A 15,453-nucleotide genomic window follows, 5' to 3' on the forward strand; every position below is an offset into this window, starting at 1 on the left:
CAAAGAAAAGAACACAACGTTAAAGAGACAACTGGCCCAATTTTAATCGACTGAATTGCCAAATTTTAGCTCCCTGTAAATCAGCACTTGAAAGGCAGAACTGGAAGGACAGAGGCTAGGCTGACGTGTATCGCCTGATAGAGCTTAGAAAGCAGGCACACAGCAGAGAAGAATTGGGACTGCTGACGTTAAACAGGAAGTAGAGGGGAAACAGAAGGGAAGTAAGAGAGAAAAAAGCATCCTATTTTGTTTTTTCATTTTCTTTCTTAAAAAAAAAAATCTTGACCAAAAGTTAATTTCCTGAATTTTGTACTACACTGTGCATACTCAGAAAAGCTCCAAATAAAATATTAAAATTGCTTCCTTAACTTGTAATTCATTTTCACATTTTAGCCCTAGAAGCCAGTGGCAGCCTAGATTATTTTACTAGTATTTTTAGCAGGTGTCCATTGCCTTTCTAAATATTTTTATTATTGCATAATAATTAACCATATATTAGCCAATATGTGGATCAACAAAAATCTTGTTTTTCTTAGGTCTTTAGATACGTTTCACTTGCTAAATAGGACTTTAAATATCTCCCAAAATAACATTTTTCAGTTGATAGTTCTCTCTTCATTTCATTCTACTTAAAAAGTAAACACAATATATGCCTGGCTTGGTGGAGCACACCTTTAATCCCAGCACTTGGGAGGCAGAGGCAGGTGGATAGATGAGTTCAAGGCCAGCCTGGGCTACAGAGCGAGTTACAGGCAACCAGGGCTACACAGAGAAACCCTGTCTAGAAAAATCTAAAAAAAAACAAAAACAAAAAGACTAACCAAAAAGGAACCCAGTATATATTAAAGGAGTATGGAACCATACTGGCATTTTTCTTTCTAGGTTACACACACGTTTTAACAATTGTGTCCTTGACTTTTTTAAGTGCAGCTTTACAAAAACACTGATTATAAGTGTACTATCACTGAATTTGTACTGCATTCCGAGCTGTATTTGAAGTTTCTGGTGGACGAGGAACTAATAAAAAAGCTTTCAGTGGCTAAGACTTGAGAGCACAAGCAATAGCGGCGACGATGACCACGGTTCACACATGGCACTCGTTAGGGCCAGCCACTGTTTTAAACAAGGCACCAAAATAATGAACCTAAGCTGGGCATGGGGGTGCATGCCTGGAATCCCAGTACTTCCGAGGTGGAGGCAGGAGGACCACAAATTCAAAGTCAGCAAGGGCTGGGCATGACAAAGACAAGAGCTGCTAAAACACGGAAAGAAAAATGGGTACGTATGTTATGGATGAATGGCTTCTAAAATCCCAGTAAGGGTTTGGGTTTCCAGGTTCCGGAAGGGGGCTCAGTGGGTACAAGTGCTTGTCACACCACCCTGAGGATCTGAGTTCAATCCCGGGAGTCCATGCAAAAAGTAGGTGTGGTGGTACACATTTGTAACCCCAGTACCTCCAGAGGAGACAGGAGGCAGAGAGAAGAGACTCACTCTGAAGCTCCCACGCCAGCTAGCTCGGAGAACACAGCCCAGCAGCAGAAACAAGTGCAACAAGGTGAAAGGCAAGAATTTATGCTCAAAAGCTGCCCTCTGACCTCCACATTCCAACTGTGAGACTTGAACATGCAAAATCTAAGTATAAGGGTTTGGGGTTTATTATCAAGTATAATGAGAAGCAAGTAGAAATAAAATGTTATTTAAATTTCTCATTAGAGTTTGAACAATATTTTAAAAGGGGGAAATAGTAAAGGAGGTCATGACTTCAGCTGAATTTTAAATTACTTTATAAGTTATATTTTCTAACTTGGAACTTATGATATCTGATAATGATAAGGCTTTCTTATTTCTAAAGCATGCAAAAGAAGATTTATTAGGACTGGGAGTATGATTACAAATGACATGATCTAATTCAGGACCTTAAAGTTTTATATGTGATATGTGTGTATGAATATATGTATACTCATACACACATATCTACCAGAGTAAATTAAACCTACATGTCCACTTTAATTAATAACTAGAGTGAAACAGTAATCACCACATAAGTCAAAAATTAGAATATTGCCAGCACCTCAGAGACCCCTGCAGTTTGACTTTTTAAAAAAGAGCATACTTAGTACCTATAATGTGATAATTACCCATATAAATGTCAAGTGAGATCATGTGACCAATCTTTTTATGAGCAAAAGGAATGTTCCCTTAAGTCCATATTTAATTTCAATATGGAAATTGAGTATGTATCAATTTAAAATCTATTGAGATTTTCATACAGATATGCAATCTCTAAGCTATTATTTTTTAACTAAGAAAATATATCAGGTATATAAAACTATAGAACTTGAGAGAAATATATAGATTTTCATAAATTTTCTGAAAACAAACATAATATTAATAGCTTTAGGATAAAAGCATTTGATTAAACTAAAATCAAAGACACTCAAAAACTTAATATCTTATGTGTTTATTTAAATAAAGTAGGTAAAATGAGACCAATTTCTTCATAGATTCTAGTACATGTTTAACATCCAATAAATGTTAAACAATAAAATATGAATTCGGCTAGTCATAGCATATCTAAAATACATTTTATTAAATTTGAGCCTATTTAAAATTTTATATTATAGAAAGTGACATGTCACTGATTCATGACCTTTTACAATATAAAAAAATTAAGCATATGAATTTGAGACTTGTGCCTTTAAATGTAGATCTTAGCAGTAAACTACTAGAGAACAACAAATATGTATGGTCAGAATTAAATGAAGAATATTTTAAAAATAATGATTTTATATAAAAATTAGGTTCTTCTATATGGAAAAGTTTTATAGCTGAAATACAATAAGTAAACTATATAAACATATACTAAATGTGGGTAAAGCTAAATGGACAATATGGATAAAAATAACATTTAGAAGTGCCCCTCTTAAACTGCAGCATGGCAGTCCCTGAGTTCTGTGCCCTTTAATTTATGCACATGATGGATAGCTTGTTAAGGGCATATCTACCCATTATAATTGATAGTAGCTGAAGGCAGTCAGGCCATAATTTCTATTTAATGGATGGCATAGGAAGGGAACAGCAGTAGCATTTTAAAATAAGTGCCTACAAAGTTTACATTTATGTCCAAAGTAACATTTACATTCTAGCCTTTTCTATGTTGAATTCCTTGAAAAGAGAGAAAAACCAGCTGCAACAAGAGCTATATATTACTAAATCAAAATCTTGATTTAACCAATAACTAGAAGAATCTTACCATAAGTGGAAAAGAATGTTCAACTAACCATTTGATGGTCCTTTTCCGCGCTCATGTTCTTTGGGGGTTGAGGGAGAAGAAAATGGGCTCATTTGATAAGTTCCAGTTGTTGGAGAATAAGCTGTCATACTTTTCTTCCTTCTGGTTTTTGAAGGACTAAATGACTAGAAATAAATAATAATTTGGAAGAGAAGTACTTACATTTAGTTACAGATCTTTGAAAATACCTTAAGTAACTTAAGAAAATGCAAATTAATACCACTTTTCTTGCTCTTTTTTTCAGATTTTGAATGTATTTATCACTTTCAAAGTGAACATTATTCCTCTCAAATGAGGTAAATATTTCAGAGCTCTACAATAATTAAGGCATCTCAATTTGATAATTATGAAAATTCAACATGAAACCTTACTAACTGCTGATATGTGTCCCAACAGTTTTAGACATGACAGACTAGGAAACTCTTAGGGGTGCTTGTTACTAAGGCCCACAGGAAGTTCTAGGAAAGCTCAGTGCTCTCCTCAGCCTACCCACACCATTCTGTCAGTGTTCTGTGTAGACAAATTTCTAAACAGTCTTACTAAATAAGAAACACAGAGCCAAATACAGGGGTGCAAGCTGTAGAGATCACAGCAATAGCCACCAACTAACCTTAGCTCACCACCATGCCATAGCTTCCCGAGAAAGCTTCTTCCTGTCTAACCTGTGCTTTTATTGCCTTCTTGTTCTGCCTTCTCATTGGCTCTAAGCCCAGCCACATCATTTCCTCATCACTGCTTGTCTATACAGACCTCCAGGTCTCTATGGTTGGTACTGAGATTAAAGGTGTGTGTCACCATGCTTGGCTGTGTCCTTGAACACACAGAGACTCTGCCTGCCATATGATCGGATTAAGGGCGTGTGCTACCACCGCCTGACCTTTGTTTATGGCTGACTATGACCTCTGATCTCCAGGCAAACTTTATTTATTAATATACAAATAAAATATCACCATAGTTCTGCCTTAAAGATAATCAAATCAGTGTCCAGACAACCCCGTCTGCCGCCACTCATGCCCTCTGAAGCATCTGGCTGCACACAGCTCCCTGCAGCTTTCTCCTGTATCTTCTTCTAAGCAGGATGTATTTTGGCAATATTTTACATTTTTGCCTAATCCATCAGAATTTGTTCCTGAAAATATGATTTATCTTTGTAAGCTAGAGAACAAAAACACGTATAAGAAATGAATGACTTAAAAAGAAAGTAGGCCAGAAAACCAATACCCAAAATTGTCCCCTGATTTCTACACTTGTATTGTGGCATGTATGCATGTACATACATACAGACAGACAGACATACAGACAGCAGACAGACATACAGACAGACAGACAGACACACACACACACACACACACACACAGACAGAGAGACAGAGAGGACTTTAAAAAAAAGATAAATTGTTATGGCCTCAGAGTGTCTGCTAGAAGTTATACAAGCCAGAGATGAGGTTTTTAAGTTAGTATATATGTTAGAGAAATTTAGAATGAAAGGAACCATCAAAGTGGACTACAGTAATTGTTCCAGAAAGATTTTTGTAAGCAGGAAAGATGGGGCTGAAATAAGAGAAAAGGCATAAAAGGGAGTTGGGAATGTAGTTCAGTTAGCAAAATGCCGGCCTACCATACACAAAGCCCTGGTTCTAGTCCCTAGCAATGAATAAACTGGGCATGATGGTGAATGCTTATAAATCTCAGCAATTGGGAGGTGGAGGCAAAGGATCAAATGTTCAAGGACATCCTTGGTTACACCGTGCATATGAGGCCATCTTGAGAATCACAAAATCCTATCTCAAAAAGGAAATAAAAAAGGCACAAGAATCTGAAATCAAGAGTATTGAGTACACAGGATGAACTCCGAGAATAAAGGAAAGGTCCTAAGGCTCAGATACTGCCAAAGCTGTGGAACAACTTTAGCTTGGGAGCTGTCTTCAAATAGTTACATAAATCTCTATGGTCAACTGCCCTTTAATATACCCAGGGCTGTATCACCTTTAAAAGTAACCTTGGTATTTGTTTTAGAAACTATGGGACCAAAAATTTTTATAGTTAACATTTTAAATGATATATATTTGTTTGGGTAGAACAAAAGACATTTCTTTCCTATATCCACAATAGCCAAAATTGTAAGCAGTATCTTTTGAAAAATATCCAACACTTGTACTGTTATAGTTATATATCTAATACAATCCTTCCTGTAGGATGAAAGAGTTTTAAGTCTCTTTATCAGGTAGTTACCATTACCTCTTCATATTGAGTTTTCACCTGTTTATATGTATTCAGTCATAAACTATGACATTTACCCAGGCCCTATTCAACTTCTCCAAGAATTTACTGCCTAGAATGATTTCACTGTGTGTGTACAAGGAATGAAAGTTACTACCCTATTGTACGTTTATGCCCATCTGTTTTCCTATTTTCACCCAAAATTTTTTTATCCAATTGCCAAATGTCTAAACATTGCAACTGTAGATAATATATTTCCTCTTGAAAACAATTCTACAGCTTTCAGGAAAACTCTCTCTCTCTCTCTGAGTGTGGGTGAGTGCATGTGTGTGTGAGTGTGTGTGTGTGTTTCATACCAAGAATTTCCTTCTCTCCTCTTCCCTCTTCTTGGTCACTTTATTCCTTCAAAGGAAAACCACACACAGAGAGAAACCCACACTCAACCTCTGCCTGCTTTCTCACTAAAACTCCCTTCAGCAATCACACATCTTAATATACTGGCATATTGTGTGCACAGACTTCCCTAAATGCTCCTTTTCCTCAGTTTTACCATGGTCCTCTGACTTTTAAACTGTCGAGATTCAGCAAAAGCAGGCCTAGGATCCTAAGAACTAAGATCCTAAGATCCATTCTGCCACCTCCAAGCTCCGAGGGACTTACACATCACCTCTGCTAATGGGAAGAGATTAAGAGAGGCTGAGTTACTAATTACGAGGTCAGCAAGGAAGAGTGCCATTTATTGATCCTCTTAGGGGGAAAAACCCAAAAGGTGAGAGGACTAGAGTCAGCTGGAAAAGGCAAAGGATTCAGGATGCAAACTAAATGCAGTAGATGCTACACCCACTTCTACAATAATATATGTCTGCTTCAGATATTTCTGGACACCTTAGAAATATTTACCGCTACCATTAAACAAAGAAAGACTGTGTTCTAAAATTTAGTCTGTTATCAGCCCTATTGCTACTACTGTACTTTTTGTTAAAAGGTCAAACCTTTTCTCTTAGCAAAACTAAAATTTAAGCATAGATCTTTCTGCTAAAAAAAAAAATCAATGCTCTCTCTCTCTAATTTCCAATAGATAAGGCATTTGCCTTTGATAATCATGAATTGTAGCCTGCTTTGTCTCCTTGTTTAAAGCGTGGTCAACCAAAAAGGTGCCTGCATTCTATTGATTTTGTACCTCTTATAAACAGTCTAGAAAGTACTAACTAAGGGTTCTTTTACAGTGAAATATGGGATATAAAATTATTATGAACTATTAGCTGCTATCACCAGACTACATAAAACAGGTATTCTAGGTATCCAGATAACCAAAAAAGAGCAGCTGAAGGAAAGTCTGTCTTTAGTCTCTTTTTCCTTTTAAAACAGGGTCTTGCTAACCCAGGTTGGTCTTGAACTCATGATCACTTCTCAGCTTCGTCAGTGCTGGGATTACAAGTGTGTCACCATGCCTGGGTGGATACTTATTAATAAGTTTACTCTGGTTGATAAGGTTATTGGAACATCCCACCTATGATATAATTGTGGCATACTACCAGGACTAGTTTGGAATTTATATTAGGAAACTCTGAAAACGACGAATTGTGTTAGGTGATTTTCATTTTGGATCTACTGTTCATGAGTTGCCACAATTATCACTCTTACTGGTCCTAGAGACGCTGAGGTTTTGTTGTTGCTTTTACAGTGCCTGCAGGGAACAGAAGGCCTTTGCACTTATCTAGTAATCTTATAGGGGCCCGAGGGGAAGACTAGGAACACACATGCACCCACAGGGAGGGGTGGGCATGATGGCACACCCCTTTAATCCACGCACTGGGGAGGCAGGGGGAAGTGCATTTCTAGGAATTTGAGGCCAGCCTGGTCTACATAGTAAGTTTCAGGACAGCCAAGTGAGACCCTGTCTCAATGTGTGTGTGTGTGTGTGTGTGTGTGTGTGTGTGTGTTGTGTGTGTGAGAGAGAGAATGTGTGTGTGTGTGTGTGTGTGTGTGTGTGTGTGTGTGTGAGAGAGAGAGAGAGAGAGAGAGAGAGAGAGAGAGTGAGAGAGAGAGAGAGAGAGAGAGAGACCAATATATTAGGTTTATGGTAACAGAAACATTCTATCACTTGATAAGGTGTTTGATACACAGGGTATATACAGTGTTTAAAAAAAATAATTAAATGTGTACCCAAGACCTACAAATTTAATTATAAATAAACTTAACATTAAAAATTTTTAAGAAGGGGCTGGAGAGATGGCTCAGTGGTTAAGAGCACTGACTGCCCTTCCAGAGGTCCTGAGTTCAATTCCCAGCAACCACATGGTGGCTCACAACCATCTGTAATGAGATCTGGCGCCCTCTTCTGGCCTGCAGTCATACATGCTGTATACATAATAAATCTTTAAAAAAAAAAAGTTTTTTAAGAAAAACAAAACTTTGGCTAAAGAAGTCGGTACATTTATATTTATTTATTTATTTATTCTTTTTTTAAAATTTATTTTGTTTGTGATACAGAATCTCACTTTGTAGCACAGGCCAGACTGGAACTCACTACACAGCTCAGGCCATTTCCAACTCCCAGAAATCCTCTTTGCTTCAGTCTCCCAAGTGCTGGGATGAGTACAGGCACTACCATGCCTGGCTAGATACGTTTCTTCTACATTTGCATTAATTAGTCTTCTGCAACTTATTTTTTATATTTATTTATTTAGTTTGTGTGTATAACTTTCAGAATCATAGTTCTCCTTCCACCATGTAGATTCCAGACAGGGAGCGTAATTTACAAGTCTTAGCTACAAGCACCTTTACCTGCTGAGCCGTCTTGCTGGCCCATCTTCTGCAATTTTACAGAAACTAGACGACCATCTTTAATTTAAAGGCATTCCCAGCACCAAAAAGAATATATACCACTGCACTATTACTATCTCACACGATAATCCTCAGGAAGGTTTTTTAAAATGAAATATGTTCATGGTTATTTCTAATCATACTTTGATAGATCTTTTTATTTTTTTCAGAATGTCATTTGTTCCATTCAGTACATTGTTTATTTACTGAAGTATGATTTACATAAACTGCACAGATCTTAGTTTGACTTTTTGACTTGATGAGCTCCGACAGTATATACTGATGTGCCTCTACCTGAGCTACACATGCTCATCACACGTTTCCTTGTGCCCCTTCTTTTTAGTGTAACTCCCAGCCCAAAGGCAACCACCTCTAACTCCAAAAACCACACACACCTGTTGCCTCTTGAACTTCAATTATATGAAGCATACACTGCGGTGGTGTCTTTCTGTATGCTGTGAATATGATTTGCTCCAATCGGTTGAAAAACAAAGCTGCATTGGCCCGTGGCAGGGCAGGATAAAGTTAGGTGGTACATTCGAACTGGAGCGAGAGAAGAAAGGAGAATTGGGGAGATGCTTGGAGCTGCTGTCAGGAGAAGCAAGATGTGAAAGTACCAGTAAGCCATGAAGCCACTTGGTAATGCACGGATTAATAGAAATGGGCTGAGTTAAGTTATAAGAGCTAGCTAGTGAGAAGCCTGAGCCATTAGGCCATAGAGTTTGTAATTAATATAAGCCTCTGAGTGATTATTTTACAAGTGGCTGCAGGACCACGGGTCTGAGAGATTCATCCAGACCCAGCCGGGCAGGACCAGAGAAACTTCTGGCTACAATATAACCTGTTTATTTGGCTTCTTCTATGAACATGTTTTTGAGATCATCTATGTTGCTGTATATGTTAGTGTGCTCTGTTTCATTGTTGGGTAGTATTCCTTTGTTTAATCAGGCTGTAATTTGCTTTTTCCATTTTCTTCTTTATGGACATGTGAGTTGTTTCCAGTTTGAGAATGTTAGGAATTAAGTTGCTAAGGACACTTTTCTACATGGCATTTTGTATATCTGTGATTTTTACTTCTTTGGGGGCATTTAAGGATGGATTGCTAGGTTTCAGGATGGATATGGGCTTAGCTTTAAGTATATAAAATTAGAGTTTGAGAGCTTCCCAAAATGTGTGCATCACTTTCGCTTTCATCAGTATTTTAGCTCCAACTCTCCCCATTTTCACCAGCCTCTGTTTGTTTACTTGTTTCCCTTGCCATGCCTGTTAGAGAAACACAATATTCTGATTTGTTGTCCTTCGCTATCAATTCTAGCTAGGGGAATAGTCATATCCCTTTGTGACTTTACACCCTTCCCCTGATAATCAGTGTCTGTGAACTTTTCATATGCTAATTATCTATTTAAACACTTTTTTGTTAAGTGTTTTGATGAACCAGCCTGACTCCATTTTAAGATTAAAAGCCACTTTGTTACAAGGTCAAAACCCATTATTCAGGATACACAGACAAGGAACTTCCCTTAAGCATTCAGGAGGATGGAACTTGGCAGGGAATTAGCATAGCGAGGATATCAAGGTCAAGGTCCGCAAGCAAGGCAACGGTTACCCAAAATGGGGGCCAGGGACCTACAGGTCCCCCTTTTATTAAAAAATGAGCTTCTGACTTGGGTTGCGTGGGACGTCAGCAGGTCACCTTACCTGTCATGGAGACGCCTGCCCAGGCCACACAGGTGCTCTGTTTTAGGTTGGTGAGTGCCCCCCAGGTATTACCTGTCCCTGAATACTCATTATCATATAGGCTCATGAATATTCTTAATAAGTTTACTAGCTGGAGAGATGGCTCAGTGGTTAAGAGCACATATTGCTCTTGCAGAGGACCTGCATTTAGTTCCCTGAACCCACAATGGGCAACACACAATGAGTTATACCTCCAGCTCTCAGAGGGAACTGCAGCTTCTGCCTTCTAAGGGCACTTTCATTCACATGTACATACCCCCACATACATACATATAATTAAAAAGAAAGTAAATCTTTTTTAGGGGGCAGGTTTTGACACAGGGTTTCTCTGTGTAGTTTTGGTGCCTGTCCTGGATCTTACTCTGTAGACCAGGCTGGCCTTGAACTCACATAGATGTGCCTGGCTCTGCCTGCCGAGTGCTGGGATTAAAGGCATGCCACCACCACCACCACCACCACCACCAGGCTCAAGTAAATCTTTAAAAAAAATTTTTTTCCATATGGAATCAGTTTATTAAAGATTTTTTACATTGAAAGAACACAATATTTTGAAATGTTTAATAAATTTAGACAACTATTAAAGATAACATAAACCAAAATTTTCAAGAGAATAAAGAGTCAAGCAATATTTAAGCCATTATACCAAAGGGGAAATAGCCACAGTACATGGAAAGAGCACTTCAAGGCAGGGTACTGGGGACTCACAACGGTTCTGTCGCTAGGCACTTTCGCTATTGTGCTCACATCATTTGTCTGACTTGAGTTTCTCCCCTTATCTAGCATGGTGAATAAAGTGGGATGGATAGAGAGGGAGGAGGCAGCTAGCAATGCCATGTGCCTCAGCTAGGACACATGGCATCACTCTCTCTTCTAGCTTGGTGAGGAGAAGAGCTGAAGGCAAAGGAATCCAACTGTGTCATTCAAACACAAGAGACGGTCTGTGGAAAACTCTCCCTAGAACCTGCACACTTTGGCTGAGGTTCCACTCCACAACCTTTAGCTGTGTGTGTGTGTGTTGTGTGTGTGTGTGTGTGTGTGTGTGTGTGTCTGTCTGTCTGTCTGTCTGTCTGTCTGTCTTGGACTGTAAAGTTATTTTCTCTTTTAGGAATATAATTTCTATGCCACAACAGAAAGGGTAAGCATAAAACCAGGCTAATGGACTTAATCCTCAAGTCACTCCATCTTTCAAGAGGGAATCTCTTAGGTAGACTGGGGCAAGGATAGAGTGGGGAACTGTCCTAAACACTGAGTGTGACAGGTATAAGGGAGCTAGAGATGTACTACTGCCCCTACCCTGGGCCACAGTGACATTATTTGTTCTTTGGGTAACATCTTGGTTTTGACTTTCTTCAGGAACTCAAATGAACCTAATATATGAAAATGACGTACCCTGTATATTTAAATATTTTTAAATATAAATATTTAAAACTTGCATATGTTAATGAAAGGGCTTCATTCCTGTACTGTGTACTCAGATACACAAGCAATCATAGGCAATCTGGCCACAGTGTGAGGTCAGCCAGCAGGCATACTTTTTCTTCTTGTCTTATTACCACAGAGAACAGGGACTTGAGACATATAATTGACTTAACTGCCACACTTTCTCCAATAAGAGGTGGCTTTTCTACCAGTGTCTTTGTGAAATTCTTCTTGTTTGAGAATGTTTCTTGAGAGCCTTTGTTTTCATCTTTTATTATATGTGTGTACGTGTGTGTGGGGGGTGTATATATGTAAAGGTCAGAGGACAACTTTGTGGACTTGGATTGAGTTCCACAGATTGAACTCAGTTCACCGGGCTTGTTTGGCTAGCACCTTTGTATGTGGAACCATCTCACCAGCCCAAGACTTGGTTTTAGTAGGCAGGCAAAATGACATGGTCTCCTTCTACTGGGAGACTGGAAATGAGTATAAGTGGGAATGTGGTGGAGATAGGGTATAGCCTAGGCCAGGGCCAGCAGAACGACCTAGCAAGGAAGGCTGGGTTACATGTAACAAAGGATCCCTACTGCAAACCTCTAATTCTAGGAACACATCTTGCATCACATGCCAGAGTCATCCTTCACTATGAATCACTTACAGCTGCCATGTACAATGATTGTGTGTATGTAAACAAAACTAAACAAAAAACAAAAAGCAAAACCCAACCTCTGAGTTGGTAAGCACAGGTTTTTAGAATGCTAGCTGAACACAAAGGAAATACCTGGTATAGCCAATCAACCATTGAATAAGCACACCTAGTGACAGTCCCCTAAGCAACCATCTGTGATGTTATCCAAATGAACGCATGAAAACGCTTAACCTTTCAAAATTCTGGGCTCTTGGCTTCCAGAACGACCCATTAGTGAGGATTTTTTTTTCTACAATATTTGCAGCCAGTGATCTGCCCTGCTGCAGAGATAAATGTGACAGCACAGGAGTTACACAGAGAGCCAGGTTCATTTACATACAGTAACACTGCCGCGAACCTGCATCGCCGAGTCGAAACAGGACAGATGCAAGGGACACACTGAGGGATGGCCAGTGATCCCAGACTGAAGTCCAAGAAAGGGAGGATGGAAATGGCCATGAAGACTACCTACCAACTTTTACATAGACACACAAAAAATCATCCTAAGAAGGTCACAAGACTGGCCAAAAGGCCAAGGAAAATATAACTTCATGTTTATTGCTAGAAATTCCAAAATTAAGAGCATTTCAGATTTTCTGACTAGTGCTGCTCAATCCACTGACTTTGGAGAAGCAGAACAGATCTCAAGGAAATATGAATGAATGACCCTTTGTTAACAGATTAAATAGCTTGGACAAAATGGACAAGTTCCTGAAGACATACAACCCACCCAGATTAAATCATGAACAACGAGAAATATGAACAAATAATGAGCAAGTAAAAAAAAACGATTTAATATTCAAGATAGCTGGTTTAAAAGTACAGACCCAGGCCAAATATAACAATGTGTTCTTCTAACACAGGATGTTTCTTGTGACACTGACCTAGCACATCCTCATATGAAGAAAAACAGAGATGGAAAGTCTGCCATGCTGACAATTGTGCCCATGAAGAGAATGGGTTCAAAATGGTCATTTTTTTCCCCATTCAGATGCTGCTTCTAACTCCCAAAGAACAGCTCTGGGGCAGGAGGAACAGGATTCATTTCAAGCTGGACTACTCATCTACCAAAATGCCATTCTGACCAAAGAAACAGATGCAGAATTACAGTCACAGCTGCATTCTGCATACAACAAGTTGGATAATGGTACTCTAAATAGCTAATTACACCTTTAATGATGTTTTTAGTGCCACTGCAGTATTTTGCCACCTTTGTATAGTTTTTTTCAAAAAAAAGCAACCAGGAGGGTTTTTAAATGATGGTATTCTGTTTTGTTAAAGCCAATGAGTCTTCCAAAAAGAACCTCCCCACCCACCCAAGACAGGGTTCCTCTTTGTAGCCCTGGCTGTCCGGGAACACCCTCTGTAGAACAGATTGGTCTCGAACTCAAGAGATCCACCTGCCCCTGCTGTCTGAAGGCTGGGATTAAAAGTGTGTGCCACCATTTCTTGAAGTGGCAGTCTCATGGGATTTTGTAAAAGCCCATTTATTAACTAGCAATTTGCTTTAATTTACTTCCTTACCAATTATTTACATTTAACAATAGAGAAATCATAAGTATGTCAGTCAGTGTTTGTATCTAAATGCATAGTTGGTATGCATTAGATTATTAGCTAACATGTGCTAATAACACGTTGGCACTGGGAATATTCTATGACTAGATTTAGAAAATTATACCAACAATACAATTGTATTTTTTTGTGATTACTATGATAAATTTTATTATACTGCCAGTACTCTATCATTTACTCTATGCCAGCATAGCTGAGGCAAATTAGTACTTTTTGATATGACAATGCCATTGCATTTTTATTACTTTAATAGATTACAATATAGATTAAAATACTGCTATTATCCTACTATTTCTTATACATTAGAAACATTTATTCTTTTTTTTTTTTTTTTTTTTTTTTTGGTTTTTGGAGACAGGGTTTCTCTGTGTAGCTTTGCGCCTTTCCTGGAACTCACTTGGTAGCCCAGGCTGGCCTCGAACTCACAGAGATCCGCCTGCCTCTGCCTCCCGAGTGCTGGGATTAAAGGCGTGCGCCACCACCGCCCGGCACATTTATTCTTATATGTATGAAATATATAAACATTCTCTATATATCTCTATATAGAGAGGTGGCAAACTTCTATAAACTGATTTCTACTAAATTATTTTTATAAAGATTACTGAATAATTTGCTTCTCACAAGTCTATCTCAAGCTGACCAGAAATCTGGCATGCTAGATTAGAAAAAGATTTTCTATTCAGACAACTCTGTATCAATAACAACTGTGTCATGTTTTTGATAAATGTTATACTTAGCAAGATAAATCAATAAGCGAATGTTAAAAACAGTCACAATCATGTAATCACAACGCTCACTCTCTCCTTCTTCCCCTATCTGTCCCGCCCCTCCTCCCTCTCATGAAACACAGGTGACTATGCAGCCCAGGATTATCTTGAGCTCAGGGTACTTCTGCCTCCACCTAGCATGTGCGAGGATTATAGGCATGTGCTACTGCCAGGCTGCAATCACAATTCAAAAACTAATACTTACATTTTCTTCAAACTGATCATCCAGTTTCAGTGATCGTTTAACTCTGCAAATAAAATATTTAAAGAAATTTTAGATCTGACATGCTTTATTTTAGGCTGATATTTTAGGATAAAATAAAACTAATTGAGTCCAAATTATTTTTACCAACTAATTTTTATATTGCTTGTTAAAGCTAAATTCCACGTGAAAAAATAATTATGGTGATAAATTTGGATTTCTTAATGTTTTTATTTGATGTGTATTTCTAGTAGCATATTTTAACATGGGATCCTAACTAAACATTTAAATGGATCACTTCTTCATATATACAGCTTATATACAAGTACTACCATAAAATTTAAATATTAGTTTTATTCTTTTTTGGTGGTGGTACAGGTACTGAAATGAAGCCCCGTGCTCGCTAGGTAAGAGCCCTACCACTGAGCTATATCCCCAGACTAGCTTTTATTATAGAAAAATTTCAGTATAAAAATTAGTTATCTGCATAAAAATATTATGAGGAAAAATTATACATAACAGCAAAATAATCTAAATATCTTTGATAGAGACACTGAAAAATCTCCCATTTGCAGTAACAGAGTGCTAAGTGGTGCAGGTTATTTGTAAGGCAAGGCTTTGCACATTATCCTAGCATTGGACATGATTCAGAGCAAGCAGACTATGACTTAACAGGGGAACAGATGCTCCATGTCTTTATAAGTCCCCAATCCACAAGAAACTATTTTTTG

At 38.3% G+C, this 15,453-nt stretch overlaps 1 protein-coding gene across 3 annotated transcripts in view; it reads right to left on the reverse strand.

The window, feature by feature from the left end:
* LOC114693741 (integrin subunit beta 3 binding protein) overlaps window positions 1-15,453 on the reverse strand; it is a 62,388-nt gene that overhangs the window by 36,764 nt on the left and 10,171 nt on the right. For all 3 annotated transcript variants that reach the window (XM_037202730.1, XM_037202731.1, XM_028870254.2), the window contains 2 exons: window positions 14,726-14,768; window positions 3,282-3,417 (listed from right to left, as the gene is read on the reverse strand). In XM_037202730.1, the coding sequence (XP_037058625.1) occupies window positions 3,282-3,417; window positions 14,726-14,768 (179 nt within the window). The remainder of the gene's footprint in view (window positions 1-3,281; window positions 3,418-14,725; window positions 14,769-15,453) is intronic.

The sequence above is a fragment of the Peromyscus leucopus genome, chromosome 2 (genome assembly GCF_004664715.2).
Source record: "Peromyscus leucopus breed LL Stock chromosome 2, UCI_PerLeu_2.1, whole genome shotgun sequence".
Lineage (NCBI taxonomy): Eukaryota > Metazoa > Chordata > Mammalia > Rodentia > Cricetidae > Peromyscus > Peromyscus leucopus.